Source organism: Vicia villosa, unplaced genomic scaffold (genome assembly GCF_029867415.1).
Source record: "Vicia villosa cultivar HV-30 ecotype Madison, WI unplaced genomic scaffold, Vvil1.0 ctg.003183F_1_1, whole genome shotgun sequence".
Classification (NCBI taxonomy): Eukaryota; Viridiplantae; Streptophyta; class Magnoliopsida; order Fabales; family Fabaceae; genus Vicia; species Vicia villosa.
In genome coordinates this window covers 75,363-96,843 of record NW_026706132.1, presented here as the reverse complement: position 1 = coordinate 96,843, position 21,481 = coordinate 75,363, and the positions used below count along the sequence as shown (strand labels likewise).

The 21,481-nt window shown below is 31.4% G+C and overlaps 1 protein-coding gene across 1 annotated transcript; it reads left to right on the top strand.

The window, feature by feature from the left end:
• Positions 1-15,618: 15,618 nt before the first annotated feature.
• Positions 15,619-20,134, top strand: LOC131640518 (uncharacterized). The gene is made up of 14 exons (XM_058910920.1): positions 15,619-15,737; positions 15,843-15,963; positions 16,081-16,250; positions 16,396-16,684; positions 16,796-16,956; positions 17,092-17,115; positions 17,215-17,244; positions 17,346-17,369; positions 17,744-17,773; positions 18,385-18,408; positions 18,647-18,676; positions 19,078-19,101; positions 19,409-19,438; positions 19,788-20,134. The coding sequence occupies exons 1-14, from the start codon at positions 15,686-15,688 to the stop codon at positions 19,943-19,945; spliced, it is 1,167 nt and encodes a 388-aa protein (XP_058766903.1). The 5' UTR covers positions 15,619-15,685; the 3' UTR covers positions 19,946-20,134.
• Positions 20,135-21,481: the final 1,347 nt, after the last annotated feature.

Sequence of the window (21,481 nt, the reverse complement as noted above, 5' to 3'; positions counted from 1 at the left end):
AATGTTTAAATTTTTTTTTGAATAAGGTTAAATATATAACAAAAGAAACGGTACAAAAAGGGGAACACGTTAGCCCCAAAGTTACGAAAACCTAAAGAAAAGTATGCCTAACCTATTTTTTACAAAATCATTCATAATACCCAAAGGGATGGAATCAAAGTAAGAGATGGAATCGATGCCGAGCGCGAAGTTCGCCAAAAAATCGGCACAAGAATTGCCTTCCCTAAAAATGAGAGAGATGTTAAGGTGAGAAAAATTACAATGGACGCAATGGCGCCATCTAGTCTTATAAGAAAACGGAACTAAAAGATGGTTGGAGAAAGCTTTGGCCACAAGGGAGGAGTCCGTTTCTAACCAAAGCTTAGGCCAACCCCGCTCAATCTGTTAATACAGAAGAAGAAAGCCACGTGTAACTCTTCATGCTCAACTAACTTTCAAATAGTTAGTTAGTTAGTTTAAGAGTTAGTTAGTTAGTTATAGTGTTGGTTAGTTAGTTACCCTACCTTTACTCTAGCTAGCTATATAACACTTGTTGTAATCAGTATTGAAACTTGAGATTGTTAACACGAGTTTCACTATTACACTTCTTCTTCTTCTTTTCTAAAGCATACAGTTCTGCACTTTTATGCATTCATCAATGGCTATTATGGAGTTTTACATGCATGAGCTTGTATGTTCACATGGTATCATCGTCTTGTGATCCAATCTTTCCGCTGCGTTTTCACTCGGTTTTCAATCTCCTTCCTTTCTCTCTTTCTTTCTTTCACCTTTGCTTCAGCTTTTCTCATCATGTCTTCAACCTCTGAGGGTAGTGTTCATGGCGAATCTGTGGTTCGTAACCAACAAAAAGGGTACCAAACTGATACTCTTAACCCCTACTTCATGCACCCTAAAAAAATCCTGCGTTGATCCTCGTTACTCCACTTCTCTCAGGCAACAACTATCATTCTTGGTCTCGTTCGATGACTATGGCGCTTCGATCCAAGAACAAACTCCACTTTATCAATGGTGCTTTACCACGCCCAGCAGATCTTGATTTCAACTCGATTGCATGGGATAGATGCAACACCATGATCATGTCTTGGATCAAAAATTCAGTCGACCAAGACATCGCTCAGAGCATTCTTTGGATGGATAATGCTGCAGATATGTGGATCGAGCTGAAGGAACGATTTTATCAAGGTGATATATTTCGCATAGCAGATTTACAAGAGGAAATTTGCAATCTGAAACAAGGTGATTCTTCAATTTCCTCTTATTACACGAAACTGAAAATTTTATGGCAAGAATTAGATAACTTTCGACCTATTCCTACTTGTGATTGTGATCCATCATGCTGTGCCCTCGTCAAAATCCGCACATACAAAGATAGTGACCAGGTCATTCGTTTCTTAAAGGGCTTGAATGATCAATATGCTGCAATTAGGTCACAGATTATGCTCATGGATCCTTTACCAAATATTTGCAAAGTTTACTCTTTGCTTACTCAGCAAGAAAGACAAGTTCACCTTCCCCTTGATGAATCTAGAGTGCTTGCTACCCCTACCATTAACCGTGATTCTCAATCACGAGGCAACATTCCAAATCGTGGCAGAGGTACTTTCAGAGGTGGAAGATCTGGTACTGGCAGAGGTAGAGGCAATCGTGTATGCACACACTGTGGAATGACAAACCACACAATTGATACATGTTTCAAGAAACATGGATATCCTCCTAATTGGAAACCTGATGGCACAGTGAACAATTATACCACCTCTCAAGACAAATCAGAAGTGTTAATCAAAGAGGATGCTGAGGCCAATGTTCAAGTTTCTCCTGGATTGGTTTTTACTCCAGAACAGCACAAAGCTTTGCTAGCTCTACTCCAAGATACATCTCAGTTGCAGTCTCATAGTGTTAACCATTTAACCTCTAGGAATTCTTCTAGTTCAGGTATCATTTGCACTGTCCCTAATTCATTCCATCCTGAAACTTTTATACTTGACACAGGTGCCACTGACCATGTTTGTTTCACTCAAAGCTATTTCCATTGCCTAAAACAAATTAAACCTGTCACCATTAAATTGCCCAATGGCAGCCTTGTGACAACCAATTTTGCAGGCACAGTCAAATTCACTGAGTCATTTTACCTTACAGAAGTTTTGTACATGCCTGACTTTTCATTCAATTTGATTTCTGTCCCTAAATTGACCAAGAGTCTTAATTGTCAACTACACTTTACTGATATTGCTTGTGTTATACAGGACTCATCCTCCAAGAAGATGATTGGCACAGCTGAATTGAATGGTGGCTTGTATCTTCTCAAGACTCCCTTAGTTTCCTTGTTCCCTACTCCATCTAGACATATTGTTAATTCTGCTACTCTTAGACCTGCAAATGATCCTCTTAATTGTAGTATATGGCACCTTAGACTTGGTCATACTTCACATGCCAAGCTTGTTGAACTCAATAAAAGTTTTCCTTTTATAAATTCTGGAAAATCTGATTTCCCTTGTGATGTATGTTTTTATGCCAAACAAAAGAGACTGCCCTTTTCCATTAGTCATCATGTTTCCCAGTCTGTTTTTGACCTCATCCACATGGACATATGGGGGCCATTAGCTACTCCTTCCATGATGGGATTTAGATACTTTCTCACAATAGTAGATGATAAAAGCAGATTCACCTGGCTTTTTCTTATGAAATTAAAATCTGAAACTGCTTCTATCATTCAATCTTTTGTAACCATGGTTAAAACACAGTTCAATTATCGTGTTAAGTGCATTAGATCTGATAATGGCCATGAGTTTAAGCTCCACACCTTTTATCAACAACATGGCATTACACACCAAACTTCCTGTGTTGGTACTCCTCAACAAAATGGAATTGTTGAAAGGAAGCACCAACACATACTTGGGACAGCTAGAGCTATGTTATTTCAAACCCATTTCCACTCCTACCAATTCTCCAACCCTTGGCACATCCCTCGATGACCTGTTTGATCATCAATTTATGGATGAACAATCATATCCTTCCCAACAGCCATCTAATTCCTCCTCTCAAATTCAAACACCTATTCCCACAACACCTGCCAATGACAATCAGTCTCCATGTCCTAATTCTAGTTCTCCTAATCCTACCATAATCATGCCTGAAATGAATCCTATTAGGAAATCCACAAGACATATCCAACCTCCTTCTTACCTTAAGGACTACCACTGCAATCTAATTTCAGATACATTCACCAAGTTCAATTCAGCTGGCTCCTCATCTTCTAATTCTTGTAAGTACCCTATTTCCAATTCTCTCAATTATGATTTTTTGTCACCTTTTCACAAACATTTTGTTTTGAACTTGTCTTCTATTCATGAACCTCAATCCTATGAGACTGCCATTGTTGATGTAAATTGGCAACGAGCTATTGAAGCTGAGTTAGCTGCTCTGACTAAAACCAATACATGGGAGCTTGTACATTTACCTCCATTGAAGAAAGCTATTGGCTGCAGATGGGTGTTTAAGGTTAAACTGCATGCAAATGGTTCTGTGGAACGATACAAAGCCCGATTGGTTGCTAAGGGCTTTACTCAAACTGAAGGTCTTGACTACACTGACACATTCAGTCCTGTAGTCAAGATGACCACCATTCGGGTTCTTCTAGCTATTGCAACAGCTAATAACTGGCCATTATTCCAACTCGATGTTAACACAGCCTTTCTTCATGGTGATCTTCATGAGGAAGTATACATGAAGGCTCCTCCTGGCCTGAAGTTACCACAATCTGATCTTGTTTGCAAGCTCCAACGTTCCCTCTATGGTCTTAAACAGGCCAGTCGCCAATGGAACACAAAATTATCTGAAACTCTTACAGCATCCGGTTACTTGCAATCCAAGGCAGATTACTCTCTCTACACCAAACACTTAGCCAGCGGTTTCACTGTTATTTTGGTCTATGTGGATGATCTTGTCCTGGGTGGTACTGATATTGAGGAAATCACACGTACCAAAGCTTTACTAGATGCTAAGTTCAGCATTAAAGACTTGGGGACTCTCAAATATTTCCTAGGTTTTGAGGTTGCTCGCAGCACACAAGGCATTTCTATCTGCCAGAGAAAATATGCCCTCGATTTAATTACTGATGCTGGCCTCCTTGGTGCAAAACCCTGTGCAACACCCATGCAACCTCATCTTCAATTACATCAAGGACTTGGCACTCCATTATCTGAGCCTTCTACTTATAGAAGATTACTTGGTCGCTTGCTGTATCTCACTCATACTCGTCCAGAAATTGCTTATGCTGTCAGCAAACTATCTCAATTTCTTGCCAATCCCACAGATAAACACATGCTTGCTGGCCTTCACGTGTTGAAGTACCTCAAACATAACCCTGGTCAAGGCTTGTTGTTCTCATCCTCTTCCAATTTGCGCCTTACAGGATTTTCTGATTCAGATTGGGGAGCTTGTCCCGATACTCGTCGTTCCACATCTGGCATTTGTTTCTTCCTTGGTGATTCTCTTATCAGCTGGAAGAGCAAGAAACAGGCTGTTATTTCCAGATCCTCCTCTGAGGCTGAATATCGTGCACTCGCACATGCTACCTGTGAAGCAATTTGGCTTCTTTCACTTCTCCGCGACTTTCAGCTTTCGTCCACACTTCCCATCATCCTCTACTGTGACAATAAGTCAGCCATTCATATTGCTGCGAATCCAGTGTTCCACGAGCGCACAAAACATATTGAGATTGATTGCCATGTTGTTCGTCAAAAGGTTCTCGATGGTACTATTCATTTGATGCCTATCGCGACTCAAGATCAAGTTGCGGATATTTTCACTAAATCCTTGCATCCCGGGCCTTTTAATCACTTGCAATCCAAGCTTGGAATGATTAATATCTATTCCAGCTTGAGGGGGGCTGTTAATACAGAAGAAGAAAGCCACGTGTAACTCTTCATGCTCAACTAACTTTCAAATAGTTAGTTAGTTAGTTTAAGAGTTAGTTAGTTAGTTATAGTGTTGGTTAGTTAGTTACCCTACCTTTACTCTAGCTAGCTATATAACACTTGTTGTAATCAGTATTGAAACTTGAGATTGTTAACACGAGTTTCACTATTACACTTCTTCTTCTTCTTTTCTAAAACATACAGTTCTGCACTTTTATGCATTCATCAATGGCTATTATGGAGTTTTACATGCATGAGCTTGTATGTTCACACAATCGCAATTAAAAGATAAATGTTTAAATTGAATACCACACAAACATACTTGTTCAAGAGGAAGAGTTACCGCAAAAATGTCAAACCTATCTCTCTTGATAATAATGAAAATTATCAGTGTCAGGTGGATGGAAAATATACATTGATGTTTTAAATTTATGAAAATGATGGGTATTAGGACCTCCAAAGATAAATGTTTAAATTGAATACCACATAACCATACTTGTTTAAGAGGAAGAGTTACCGCAAAAATGTCAAACCTATCCCTCTTGATAATAATGAAAATCAAAATAAAAACCTTTTAAAAGTTTAAGATAAAAGGAAAATTTTATATCTAAAAAAAATCAGATTTTAAAATTTGTTTTTACAAAAATATTTTATATATACAAAATAACAAAATAAATTAATCCAAGATAAAATTTAGTAGGCTATTTATTTTATAGGATAAAATACACTTATAAAATACATACTTCAAAATTAAAAATCACTTTTTTGTATTTTTTTAAAGTAATTGATATACATGGTGTGGAAAATAAATAGTTGTATCTATCATCATTTGCAGTATTAAATAATAATTTGACCATTATTATTATAGTTATCAGTATAGAAATAAAATAAAAAAACCAGAATTAAGAATATTAAAAATTGGAACTCATCAATAGCGGTTACACACAATTGTTAAACACAAAATAAATCTATAATAATTACATGAATTCCTTCTTTAAGTCTCAATGAGAATTTAAGCGGTTTAGGATTCAAAGTTTCTTGTGGTAAATCATAATTAAAATGACATTGGAATAATGACTGAATTAAAAACAAAAATATTGACTGCACAAATAACTCTCGGAGTTATATCATTTCCCATTAAATTGAGTATATACAACGAATGTACATGTACTGAATTTGCAATTGAAATATAAACTGTTAAGTATAAGTCTTCAATTGAAAAAATATTGCTCGTTAACTCGAAATATGAAACAAAAAGAGTTGTTTGTTTCATAGTAATCGCCATAACGAGTCATTGTGAGAAAGAAGAGAGTAATAACGGAATCAAACAATTTTACAAAGAAATAGTAAATTAATTAAAAGTGTTAACCTTGAATCAAAAGACATAAAATATAAACAAACTGAAAACCTGTTGTTGGATCCGAGCCAAATCAGCAGGTGATAAACAAATTCATTTGCTAACACCTTCAATTAAACGTGACATTAGAATGGTATGATAGTCTGAAACAACAACAAAGATTAAACAACATGTTAGTTTATGAACATAGGTTGAAAAAACCCATATCTGATGAAGAACATATAATCAAGAGTACAAATTTATATGCAAGCAACAACCCAAATACCTCTTTCATTTTTCAGAACAAATCAAGACCACATCTTCGGAAGAAAAATCAGAAGTCAACATAAACCAAAACAAAATCATGGAAGAGACAAAGGATATTGAAATTAAACCCAGTGTGCAGAGTTGTGATAGTGGCGGATCTGGCTACGATGGTCGGAGAAGCATCCATGGTGGTTGTTGTGAAGTTTCATGGAGGGTATTGAAATTTATCGTTTTGCATCTCTTTTCAAGTGTTTAGATCTTTTCTTTTTCTTTATATTTCTTTGTTGAATTTGAATGATTGTTGTTGATGATGGTGACGGGAGGATGTAGTAGAGAGTGTTTCAAGTGATAATGAATTTTTGGTAGAGATGATAATGAAGGACTTTCATTTGCTTTTCCAAAGAATAAATAGAGAGGCTTTTCAATTTTCAACTTGTTTTTAAAAGTTGAAAACCAAGTTTCTATGCAATATATTCACAATTATGCACTAAATGCAATTGGACTAATAAATTTGCATAAAGTTATATAATAGAATAATTAGTGGAATAAAAATAAATAAAAATCCAACAAAAATTATAGTTGTGCCACATCAGTGGCATTTAATGTCAAATGAACTACAATGAAGCAATGGTGAAAATAGTTACTTATATCCCTAGAATCAAAAAAGTTTAAACATTTTATCAAAAGGGCATACTTGATTTTTCCATGTACTTTGATTTTTATAGATGTGTATAAGATGATTAAAAAGTATTACCTAAAAATATCTTATAACAATGTTATATGGTCTTTGAGTAGTTTGAAATCATCAATAACAGTCTTAGAATCAATCCTTACAGCAATCTCCTAAAAAACCAGCTTTCCTTTTGCTTCTTAATCTTGTCTTGATAATTTTCATTGTCGAGAAAGATATTTTAGTAGTAACCGTAGATACAGGGAGACTCATGACAAGACGGTGCAGTCTATCAATCAAATAGTAAATTTTATTCTTTTCAGTTTGAATCAAAGATGAACATATGTCTTGAATAGTTGATAAATTGTTCAAACTCGATGTTTGACGAGTGTCAATAGTAAAATGCCGAAGTTGAAATTGCAAATTAATCCTCTCTTACTTATTGAAGTCCATATGTAATATTTTTCAACTAGACTACAAATAGTATCAAAGTTAAAACCCCTATAATTGTCACTGGGAGCCAAAGCACAACTTGGAGTTAACAAACCAATCTCTTGCTCACTAAATCTACTATTTAACTCTTGTAATTGTTTGTCAATTGTAGTTAAAAATATCTTAAGTTTAAAATAATGCTCAATGGTTATCTGGTTCTCTTCAAGAAGAGAACGCTCAAATCTTGTTGTTGAATGAACATCATCAAAATCAGGAATCTCAATATCATGTTTTTCACACTGCCGAAGATTAAGATTTTTGGTTGGAGGCTAATGATCAATAGATTTCCTACAAGGGATCATTTGGTCAAAAGAAATAATATCTAGGATGTGCATAATCACACTTGTGTGTGTAACACCCCGAATTTAATTAAATTGGTTAATTAAATTATTGAAGGATTTAAATATTCGATTTAGTCGAATTTGGATTGTCGGTGTTATTTAAGGGCATATTTGGGATTATTAAATTGAAGTCGGAAAATAATATTAAGAATAATATTATTTATAAGTCGGAATTATTACATTGATGGAATATTATTAAAGGTGATATAATTGATTATTTGAGTTATATATTTTATTGGGCCTAAATTGGTTTTGGAGGATATTAAATAAAGAGAAAGTTTAAACACTAAGCTCAATTGGTTTTATATTAGAGTTTTAGAGATTTAGAAAGAGGAGAATTGTCATAATGAAGAAAAAAATAGAAGAGAAAGAGGCAAGTCTTGGAGAAGAAGAAGAAGCTTGGAGATTTCTACCCATGGTGCCAATTGAAGGTGCAATTAGAGACTCATTGAGTTGCTTCAATTGATAAGGTATGGGTGGGGTTCTTCTCCTATAATGGGGCTTATGAAATATTGTATTTTGGGATTAGGGATTTAGGTTAATGTTTTTCTATGTTGATTTGTACCGAAACTTAAATTCTGGTTGTTGCATTTCGTTGTTGATTGTTGTTGTGTGTTGCTGTCGTTGTTGTTTATGTTGCTGAACTGAACTACCTTTCCTTCCTTGTAACAAGTGACGGACGTCACTATGAAATGGATGACGGCATATCACACGTTTCGTTTCCACCTTGTTTTGTTTCATGTTATCTCACATGCCTTGTTTACCATGATAGTTACTGTGACATAATGATACATGATTTTGGAATGAGATAAACATTAGAAAATAGTAAGATAGGGATTGTGAACAGTAGCATATAGGATTAATATAATATAAAACAGTCTCATTTGATCGAAATAGCCGACTTAAACGGTATAATTACTTGTCCGAAATTTGACGAAAATTGACGTGGTAGCTAAGCTTAATTAGTACATTAACGTGGTAGTGTTATTTTGTCGAAATTGTGATATTAATTAGTCGATTAATTAATGATTGAATTAATGTCCAATAAGTCTATCTAATTGGAGTAAACTTGAATTTAGATAAATCATTCGGTTTGTCGATAAATATCGGTATCTTAAGAATATGACCGTAATCATGCTTTGGGATTTAGTAAATAACATAGAAATTATGGTATGACAATAAATAGTGAATTTAACTGAATGAATCGGATAATCGATGAAGTAATTGAATTGTGTCCGATTAACCCGGTTCGAATTATGCTTTTAGTGACTTGGGAGTATAACCTAAAAATTCGTAAAGTCGTGAATATTAAGGATTTAACCGGAACTTAGATAACCGGTAGTGACGTAGGATATATATAATTAATTAGAGAATATTAGGTGAATGATTTTGGTTAGTTGATAGTGGGTTAGTGAGTTGATTAAATGACTAATTTATAGAGAATTATGAGACTAATCTGAATTGACTCAATGTGTTGATTTGTTGTGATATAACGAAACATGATGATGTTGTGATGATTTTATTAACATGTGAACTTATATGTTTGTCGTGATATACCGAAGCATGGAGATGTCATTTTGATAATTAACATGATATCTAATTTAGTTAAATGTTAATTAAAAGTTGATTCGGTTTACTTGATGAATTAGATTGTTGAGATTATTTTACGAACCGACCAAAAATTGTGATTTCGGTTTGAATGCCTTTGTTGCGAATAATGTTGTGATTGCCAATATGTTTATTAATGCGCATTGTATGTGGTTAGCCTTATGGCATGAACCCTAGCGAGTTGTCGTTAGTTTAGTCGATTACGACGATAATTGTGATAGTTCTGATGAAGTGTGTATTTGTGATGACGTGCCGAACATGATGATAATTGTGATGATCTTGTTTATATAAGAAGTTGTATAATTGCGATGATGTGTCGAAACATGACGATGTTTTGTGATGATTTGTAATACGTGATGTTGTGTATATTTGTGATGATGATTTTGTGACTAAGTGAAGATGAAATATTATGGTGACGTGAATTACCTCGTATAGATGGTAATTGATTGTGATATAGGCTTATGCCTCGTGACGATATGTGATTGTGATGAGTATGCTGTATTGTCTTGTTTGTCGAGTCACATTTCATATGCATACTCTATGACGGCTTGGATTGGCAAACTAGTGACGAAGGCTTATGCCTTGTGCCTCTGAATTGGGCAATTGGTGACGGGGGCTGAAGCTCTGATTGGTACCACATGCATATGCATGAGTCGTGTCTCATGATGTCTTTTGTGATGTATATGCTGTGATGTTTGGTGATTTGATTTGCGATGTTTATGATGCGATGACTGTGAATATATGTATGACTTATATGCGATGTTTGTGAATATATGTATGACTTATATGCAATCTTTGTGAATACATGGGTGACTTATACATGATGTTTTGTGATGTCGTGAAGTGTTATGATTTGGCTTGCGAAGTAAATGAATGAGATATATGAATGACGTGAATGTGAAGTATCGTGACTTGTTGTGCGATGACAAGTATGCGAGATCTATGAATTGTGAAAGTATGATGTGTATGGTAACTGTTGATACTTGCGATGTAATGGTTTTATATGTCTGACTCCTAATATACAATTTATCATGCGCTCACTTATATGAATTGATATCTCACCCTTTTTTTGTTTCGCCGTTGCCTTTATATTGGTAACGTGCAGGTGATTCGCTTTGAGAGGAGGTTAGCCAAGTTGGTCTTTAGTCGTTGTCGCTCTGATACATAGCACTCGGGGGGATGAACGCGTTAATTTACCTGCTTTTGAATTATTATGTTTTGGCAAATACTTGAGTTGTCTTTTGAGATTGCCACTTTAATTGTGTTAATTGTTGGATAGAGATGCTATGAATCTTTGAACTAATTGTTGAGTTTCCGTTGCACTTCTATGGAAGTTGTTTTATGTTAAAGACTATCATTTGATGTTGTCGGTTCTTCCATACTTTGTGAATGCTATGTATCCGCTTTATGCGACGAGGTGATTTGTATTTGTGAATAAATATGTGATACCTCAGTTGTTTCATTTGTGAATTTTTATACTCTGATTTCATTTAAATTTCGTGGGTAGAATTGGGGTGTTACAGTGTGCTTTGTTTTCATGCGGAGGATGATCTATTCCATTTATTCTTTCAGTGCAGTAGGAGTACATAGGTGTGGGAGAATATTTTAAATTGGTTGGGATGGTGAATGTTGTGGCAAATTCAGCACCACAACACCTTAATAGCTTTCTGTTACTGATGAAAGGAAAAACGAAGATAAAGAATAGTAGTGGATGTTGGATGGCGGTGGTTTGGAGCATTTGGAAGATGAGAAATGTCATCCTGTTCAACGGCTTGGTATAAAATTTGGAGGAGATTATCAATAAGCAAATTGTTGGCCTAGTATTGGCGAAATTCGGAGCAAAAAACAACAACCACTAATACAAATAACGCTTGTAACGTCGGTCCGGAAATGCATTTAACCTCGGCTTCTCAAGCGAGATAACAAAGGGCGACATGAAAAGCTAGCACTTAACACCTCGGTGTTTTAAACACTGAAGTTAAAGTGTTAAAAAGTCATGGTTTTGATTCCAATGAACTACATAGTTTTATTTTTTAAATTTTGTTGTGCGCGTCATATACCTTTCGTTTTTATTTAAAATCTAAGGTAATAAGTTATTCTTTTACATCGGTTTTATGTGATAACCAAGGGATTTAATCTATTTTTTTGGGTGTATTTGTACCGATTTTACTGGCGTGTATTTTTTTGCCTGAATCATTTTCACTGGCCTGTATCATACCATTATAAATCTATTAACCTGTATCACACCAGTAATATACTTACTTTTGATTGAACATAGTGTGGCTTTTTACCAATAAGAATCTTTTTGCGCGCATTAAATTCCTCCATCGCTTTACACACGTTGGTTAAAATTAAACATGAATAAAAACTATTCAATTCTAAAGTTAAATATGAGTATTGAAAATAATACCACGTACACATTCGAAGCGTTAATCACAACTTCGGACAGTTCAGAGTGCAACGAGCAAAACACAACTATAGTATTTTTCTTGGAATATATGACTAGTAGTTGTCAATGTCGCCTGCATAAACATTCAAATTAATTAATAATATATTTGTCAACAATACATTTTTTTACCTATATATATTTTTTTGTTTTAGTTAGATATCTCAATTGTCATTGGATCACCCGTACATTTTTGCGTGTATAAATATTATTTTTATTTTGACACTATTTATAAATATATTTGAATCAACTATATATTTTTTTCCATGTATAAAACAAACATTGAAAATTATATAATTTTTCTAAAAGTTTCTTAGCTAAATTGTTATTTTAACCACATATAAATTTTTGAAAAAAAAAAGTCAAACTACATTGATAAAATTAAAGGATAAGTAGTTCTATTAGTGTACACTAATAAGAAGATACTCACTGCAATAAAGCACATTATACACCAGTGTTGCTCCAACAAAATACTATAACAGATTAGTCAAACTAACGTATTAAGCATTTGGTACACAAAAGATCAACCACCTCATACTATAAATACAAGATAATCACCAAGCATCTATAACTCAATACTTGATTCTGAAATATGTCCTTGCGTAAACCTAACATAAATCTCAATAATATCTCATCTCCGCTCAAAATTCAATTGCATCATCACCTAAGCCTCTCAATATCCGTAACTTCTAACAATTGCAATTATAATGCAATGCTCAAACAAATCAGATTATGACAGTCAATGCAATTGGCAATCAAGACTTTATATGGTTGAACCTGTATGTGAAATCTTGACGTAGTAATTCAAATCAAAGTAATTGGAGCAACACAGAAGCTTTTGCACAAATAACTCCTCCAAGAAATGAAAGGGAATTTGTTGGATTAGAAGTGCTACTCAAATTCTTGGTCGAATTAACAACAATAATTACATCGTCCACACCATCAGATTTAAGTATAAAATAACAGTTATCTTTGAATCCATTTACATTATCATTGAAGCCATTGCAAATGTGATATATCCGTTGTTATCCATCGGAACTGATATCTTCAAAAACTTTCCAGTGTCAGCTAATTCATTTTTACTTTGCAATTAAGCAACACGATGAGTGCAATGTAGTTGGATCATAACATAATAGTAACTTCAAAAGATACTTATTGTCACGTTTTATTCCCAATCCATTATTCTTGAACTTGTCAGTAATAATTATCTTGTAATCGAGTCCAAGAAGGATCTTATCCATTGCTTGTCCTTGCATTAGTTTGCAAATCCAAAATCTAACAGGTTGGATAATCAGACAATAAATAGAAGTTTTCTTATTCGATAAACTCAAGTCTTCCATGCATAAGATTGACATAAAACCATAAATCCTCACCTAGTGATAGGTCGATGAACCAGATCTACTTGTTTCTTCTCACGAAAATCATTTATTCTGTGTAATCATAAACTAAAACCAACAAATAAAAAAACATGAAAAGTTGATTGATCAAAGAAACATCACATCCTTTGAATAATCCTTGAACACCTTCAACGATTGTACTTGGAAACCCATGAAATCTTGAACTCCTTCAACGATTCTTCATTAAAACCCATAAAATCAAACGAGGTTCGTTCTATTGACGGTCTTGCCATCTGGATGTCAAAAAGCACTACAAAATCTTGAACTATTGACAATTAGGGTTCGTTCGCAAAAGGATATATGGAGAGATGAAGAAATAAAAGAGAGAGAGATGAATCCAGAAGTTTTATGCATTTGGAGAGAGAGAGAGAGAGAGAGAGAGAGAGAGAGAGAGAGAGAGAGATGAAGAAATAAAATAGAGAGATGAAAGCAAAACTGGATTTGAAAAAAAGAGTTTTCCTTTGAGGGGAAGATGAGACGTTTTGAATAGTAGTCATTAGAGATGGTATATTGTTGCACAGTGACATCAATTGTTGTTACTTGTCAAACCAGCTAACATTATATAGTTAGCCCAAAACATTCAATTTTAAAAAGTAAAGTGATGATGACAAATTTAGGAAGCAAAAGCAGTAAAATGTAGTTACTTTATTTCAATCTTTGATTAGAATTAAATTATAAGAGTGGTTTGGTTTAAAACACCAAAAAAAAGACGTAAAATATCCCCAACAAAATGATGTGGAAAAATAGTAAAAAAGGCTATTTTTGTAAAATCATAACAAATTTTCTTATATTATAAATAAGAGCGATTTCTCAGCTTTTTTCTAAATATATCAATGTTCAAACTTGATTTTGGAATCGAGTAGACTTTTCTGTGGAAAGCCTCACTATCCCATTTTACTATTTTCCTAGGTTGCAACTGATATATTAGCACATGCCAATTGGAAAATAGCTAGAATCAAAAGCATATAGGTTGGGGCATGGCATGAGTCATTTGATTGTTCAATAATGTAATTTAAGTTTGTTGTTGCTTATTAACAAAATGGAAGGGCTTAGAATCTGGTCGTAAACCAAAGAGTGAGTACTATAGTTGGAATGTTCGTGAGCGTCAAAAGTCAATGGACTAAACATTTTGGAAGTTAATTGACTTAATTTTAGATTCCAACAGACTTTGATATTAGATATCCACTCAAAATTTTAAGACAATAGAACTATGGATCAATTCGTTTATATACCTAACATTTTCTCAATTTCTAAACGATGAAATTCTAATAGATTTCTGTATAAAAATAACATTTTCTCCATTTCTAAACGATGAAATTCTAATAGATTTCTGTATAAAAATAACATTTTCTTCATTTCTAAACGATGAAATTCTAATAGATTTCTGTATAAAAATAAATAAACTTAAAAATAAAATATCGTTGGACTAATTACAATATTAGTGTATTTAGTTTTCAAGACTCAAAGAATGATAATGAACTAATATGACTTCTTATTTGTGCAAATTAAGAAAGTGCATTTACCAACATAAATGATTTTGGTAAAGAATTTTGCAAGGTCTTCGCTCTGTTGAGTCAAAAGCGTAAATGTGACGTACAATGTAAAAGTAAAAATTTAGTGTCAAAATAACATTTTAGTTATAAAAGATGTTATTTTTTACTAGTAGACATCATTTGAGTCACTAGTAGATATCATTTTTACTTATAATTTACTTTGGCAACCAACATGGACCAAGCACATTACATTATCTCATTCATTTATCTATATCTAGATTTCTTTTCTTTTGTATTTGTTTTAACGTGTGGGTCTCACTTGGGAGAGAACCCAACAACCATCCACTGTTTTAGTAAGAAAAAACATCCTTGCATCGATCATTCCAAATTAAGTCTTCTGTCTTTATTTAATTCAAGTCTTTGGGAAATGTTAATTAACTATAGTTTTGTTTTGGGTGTTTGTTAAATGGCTCTTATGCACCAAGATGATGTGATCACCATTGTATTAGTATTGCCTTATTAATGATTTGGTCTTTCCAAATGAAAATATTTGGTCATTCTTTAATTGAATTTGTTGGTCATTCTTTAATGAAAGTCTCTAGTCAATCTTTTTTAATTAAAGTTTTTCATCACAAAATGACTATATATTGGCATCTCACACTCATCTCAATTACACATCACCTTTAACACATAAGACTGAGAAAATAGTGTTGTTTAAAATGGAGACCATTTGCATATGCAAGCCAACTTCAAGTTCTCACAATGGTGTTGGTATGAATTTTTCTTAAACTTATTTTTCTTTATCATATAGTATAATTTTTATTTTTGCTAATATTCAATAAATTCAAAGAAATGTTGTACCTTATATAAATGTAGGTATTTTTAGATCAAAGAGAAATCTACCACCAGCTGATTACTTGTTTAAGATCCAATCATATTCCTTACTAATGAACAAAAAGTATGAGTCTGGTGTTTTTCAAGCTGGTGATTACAAATGGTCAGTTTTATTTCCTTACCCTTGCATTTTTTCCTTTTTGCTCATTAGAATATTAAATTTTATAATTTGTATAAAATCATTAATTTACCAAACTTATGTTTGAGTTTTGTGTTATAGGAAATTGGTACTCCATCCGGGTGATAATTCGAAAAAGGATGAGAATGGTTATATATCTTTATTTCTGAAAATTGTAGAAACAGAGAAGCTTCCTCGCGATTGGGAGGTTAATGTAAACTTTAAATTGTTCGTGGTTGATCAGAAACATGGCAATTATTTGACCATCCAAGGTATATAAAAAAATTCACAATTGAAAAAATTAAGCCACTGATAAAAATTTACATAAAAATATATCTAAAATTATCACTAAATTTTGTGGTAAAAGAATTAGGCACAAATTTTAAATTTTTTTTTTGTGTTCATTGATTATTGTAGATGCTGGTGATGCTGTGAGAACATTTAGTGAAAAGAAAACAAAATGGGGTTTTGAGCAATTAATTTCATTGAGGGATTTCAAAAGTTCATCTAATGGATTTCTTGTTAAAGATTATTGTGAGTTTGGAGTCGAAGTTTTTGTGATTCGCCATTCTAATAAATCGGAAAGTCTTTATATGATCAAAAATCCAACCAAGGATTCCTTCAGTTGGACTCTTGAGAACTTATCATCATTGAATGACCTCTCTGGCTATGATTCTGGAACCATAGCCGTTGGCGAAAGAGACTGGTATAAAAATAGACTAATTTTGAGATATCAATTTTACCGTTTATTAGCGAATTTCAATTAATTAAATTTTATAATTAAAATATTGTTTTGTGCAATTTATTATATTTGCAGGAGTTTAAGGGTTTATCCTAGAGGAAGTGATAATGAGACCAGAGATGAATATCTATCTTTATACTTAGAGCTAAAAAATTGTGGAGCAAACAAAACTGTGTTTGCAAATTACACTTTAAAAATTTTAGACCAACGTCATAATAAATATCATTTAGAAACAGGTACTAATTTTGTTTAATTATCAATTCTTCTTATTTTGGGTTTTTTATTACTAATTTTGAGACATAAGAATTATAATATAGGACATTTTTTAATTTAAAAATTTATGCTAAGTTGTATAACTTTTTATGCTGCAGGAAGTGCTTGGTTTCGTCCCTCAGGTAATTGTTTATTACCTGATATCAAGGTCATAAGAATTATATTATGATTTATTTATTTATTTATTTATTAATAAATATTATGTATATTATTTTTTTCAGGTACAGCAAGAGACTTTATTGGAGCTACTGGTATGATTTACTATGACCATATCTATGATATTTTAATATTTGATCAAACAAACTTTATGTTGTATAATTTGTGCTAAGTTGTATAATTTTTTTACCTGCAGCAAAAAAGATAACTGGAGTAACAGGTAATGATATTTATGGACACTTTATAATTTTTATATTTAATCATACAAATTTCATGTTCTAGTAAATTTTTGTAGAATTTGTTCACTAAATGAGTAAAAGGTAAAATATTTTGATCAATTTTTAGAACATATAATACATTGTAAATGACATTTTAAGTTTGTATGCCTAATAATTGTACCTTTTCAAAATATCTAATATTTATATAAGTAAACTTAATTGTGATTGATAATTTACATAAAAAGGTACTAATGTTGTTTATCAATGATTCTTAATTTTAATACTTTTTTGACATACTAATTTTGGGCTATAAGAATTATAATATAACTTTTGCTTTTTTTTAGAAACTTATGATAAATTATATATTTTTTTCCAGGTGTGGCAAGAAATTTGTTTAAAGCCTCAGGTAATAGTTTTCTATGGTCGGTTCCTTTTTTAATCTTTAATCACTCAATTTTTATATTTATATTACTTTGTAGTATTTTGGTAAGAAATGAGCAAAAATCTAAAGATTTGGATCAATTATGAGAAACAAATAAAAAATTAAAAATTAATTTTAAAATCTGAGTGACTTTTATATTCAATTGTTTAAAAATACCTAATATTTGTTTCAGTATAATTTGAATATTTATTCCTCTTTCATGGTTTGTAACTCTAACTCTAACTCATATATATATATATATATATATATATATATATATATATATATATATATATATATATATATATATATATATATATATATATATATATATATATATATATATATATATATATATATATATATATATATATATATATTTCATTCTAGTGACAACATATCATAAATTTATTTTAATACAAGTTTATAATTTTATTTAAACATATATTATTGTTGTTTATAAAATTATTGTTGTTTATAAAAGCTTCTTATTTTGAAGATATTGTTTTGATACTATTATTTTGCTTTAATAAGAAATGTAATTTAGATTTTTATCAATTCAAATATTTATGTTAAGTTATCTATTTTTTCTACAGCAAACAAGTTGTTTGGAACCTCAGGTAATTATTTCTATGACCATTTCTTTGTTAATTTGATATTTAATCAAACAAATTTTATGTTCAAATAACACATTGTCGAGTTTTTTCAATACTGTAGCAAACATTAAATTTATGGAGCCCTTTAAAAAAAATTGATTTTAAAGTAAAACTATAACATTGTTTTTGGGGCATAAGAATTATAATGTAAATTTTTATTTATATAAAACCAAATGATAAGTTTTATAATTATTTTTTTCAGTTGTGGAAAGCGATTTGGTTAAAGGCTCAGGTAATGATTTTCTATGACCTATTCTTTATTAATTCAAAAAATTAATCAGACATTAGAATTAATTATTAATTCTGAGTGACTTTTAAATGATCTAATAATAACTTCATTATTTTTAATGTTTAAATCTAAATTTATATGAATTTAATTGAAATACACTGACAGTGTAAAGATTTTTTACACTGTCAGTGAATCACAACCATTGATAAGTATAAAAAATTTGACTTTTATTTTAACTTCTTTTAAGTAATACAGTTGAATGTCCATGATGTAATGATGGTGTAAAATTTTTTACACTGACAGTGTATATCAATTAAACACAATTTATATTTTAATTTATTTTAATGATTTTTAACTATATAAAATTTAATGCTAACTTATATGTTATTTTATTTCATCTGCAGTAAACATGATGTATGGAGCTACAGGTAAATATTTCCACCAACACTTCTTTATTCTTTTGATATTTACACCCACTTTTAAACATTTTTCAACAAATTGAACATAATATAAAAGTTTAAAATAATGAATGATTTCAAAAAAAATTATATCAAATAAAATTTTTATTCTATGTATATCTTATCCTAAATTTATTTTGATATTAATATAGGTTTATAATTTATTTAAGTAAATACAATTGCTCTTGATCGATACTTCACCGATTTTGTGACATAAATATTATAATATTATTTTTTGTTTACTTAAAAATTTATGTTGAGTTGTATTTTTTTTCAGCTGCGGCGGACAAATATATTGGGGCTTCAGGTAATGATCTTTTACAACCTCTTTTTTGTTGTTTTGATATTTAATCACATAATTTTCATGTTTAAACAACAATTTCTATCATTTTTGAAACAACCAAGAACTTCTTAAAAGATTTTGATCAATTTTAAAAAATATAAATATTGGAAATTTGTTTTTATAACATAAGTGGTTTTTAATTACAATTATATTCTAATGATATCTTATCTTAAATCTATTTAAGCATATACTAATGTTTTTTACTAATTTTTTTTTTTTGGAGTTTTTTTACACTTTGATTTTAGTTAGTATATAACATTTAATTGTTATTTTTATTTATTTGAAAATTTATGTTAAGTTGTATTTTTTTCAGCTACAGTAAACAACTGGATTGGGTCAGATAATATTAAGGGATTTACAAAATTCATATCTCTAAGTGAACTCAACAAAAAAGCAAATGGATATGTCAAAAATAATGCTATAATTATGGAGGTCGAAATTCATGTTACCAGAATTAGGACTTCCTATTAGATAATTAACTTATGGTTAATATAAAATAAAATAAAGATCAATTTCTTTGTTGTGGTTTATTGTGCCTTTAATATAAAGTTGGCTTTAGATTGTTATTATGTATTTTATTTGGGTGTGCTTAGTATAAATTTTCTTTGTAATTCTTTTTTTATATATTTCAAATAAAGTTGGTTGTGCACTAGTCTTGATTACTAGCAAACTAGTCTTGATCTTCCACCTACGATTGTTAATGCCTTCAACTACTTGCTTTTAAATACCACCATATCTAAAAGCTATAAGGCCTTTTTCCAATTTATTTCCTTTTCATTTAAACTTATCCCCTTCCACTTGGTCAAAAGGGATAGTTGAAATATTCACTATTCTTCACTCCTAAACCAGTTTGGATTGACGGTGGACAGAATTGATTCTGGGAGAATTGAGTTTAGTATAATTGATTTCACCAGAATTGAGTTTAAAATAGTTGATTTATGTTTGGATACAATGATATAGAAGTGATTGTCATCGATTAATGTCGTTTGGATAGTTTTAACAAAAGTGATTTTGAATTGCATAATTACCAAAATGGTAATAAATTCTAATACAAATAAAAAAGAAAAGAAGTAATTGATGAAAATTAAAGAGGATAAAGAAGAAAAATTTAAAAGAGTTGTAATAAATAATATATAATATATGTAGAATTGATTCTAATAAACTCAAAAGCTAGGAATTGTAGCTTCTACTAAAATTGCTTTTGGAGTAGGAGAATTGATTTTAAAAAAGTATCCAAACAAAAAAAAACAATTTTCAAGTTAAAGTGCACTAGAAGTGCTTTTGAAGCTTGTAAAAGTTAATCCAAACCTGCACTAAGATTCTTCTCCAAAGAGACTTTAGATCAATACACCCAATTTATCATTCTTTTATTCTTTGTACCTCGCCAAAGGAAAGCCCTTTCCATCCTACAAATATCTAAAATCACCATTTTAGGAGCCTTAAAAAATAAGAATTGGTAGATAGGCACATTATTCAAAACAAAATTCATTAGAGTGACCCCTGCCCCATATAGATAGATTCTTTCCTTTTCAAGATGAAAGTCTATGATCCAACTTGTTCAAAATATGTTTCCAAGTTGCCTTTCTTCTTGAGTTTTCTCAAACAAGAAGTCCTAAAAAAATTAAAAGGAGTGGAGTCATTTCCACAAGAGAGGAAAGAAGATGCAGCCTCCAAAAAATATCTGCTTTCAAATAAATATCAATCACCACTACAACAAACTATATCTTTGGTAACATTATATTACTACAGTCGTTTAAAGAACCGTAGTAATAATTTATTTTCGCTTGTCTGGATTATTTATTATTTTATTATCATATATTTTATTCACGGTCTTTAATATCAACCGTTGTAATAGATTAAAAGTTAATTACTTCGATTTCCAGCACCAACAAATTTTTTATTTTTTTCGTTACAAAAAAGGCATGTCCTTATAGTCATATAACTATATTAATATTAAATTACTTATTAGTGCGATTATTACTAAAAACCGTTGAGAATAGTACTTAC

Coding starts and splice junctions, on each gene's coding strand:
- LOC131640518 (XM_058910920.1), top strand. CDS start 15,686: ATGGAGACCATTTGCATATGCAAGCCAACTTCAAGTTCTCACAATGGT. Junction 15,738..15,842: donor AAGTTCTCACAATGGTGTTG/GTATGAATTTTT, acceptor ATATAAATGTAG/GTATTTTTAGATCAAAGAGA. Junction 15,964..16,080: donor CAAGCTGGTGATTACAAATG/GTCAGTTTTATT, acceptor TTTGTGTTATAG/GAAATTGGTACTCCATCCGG.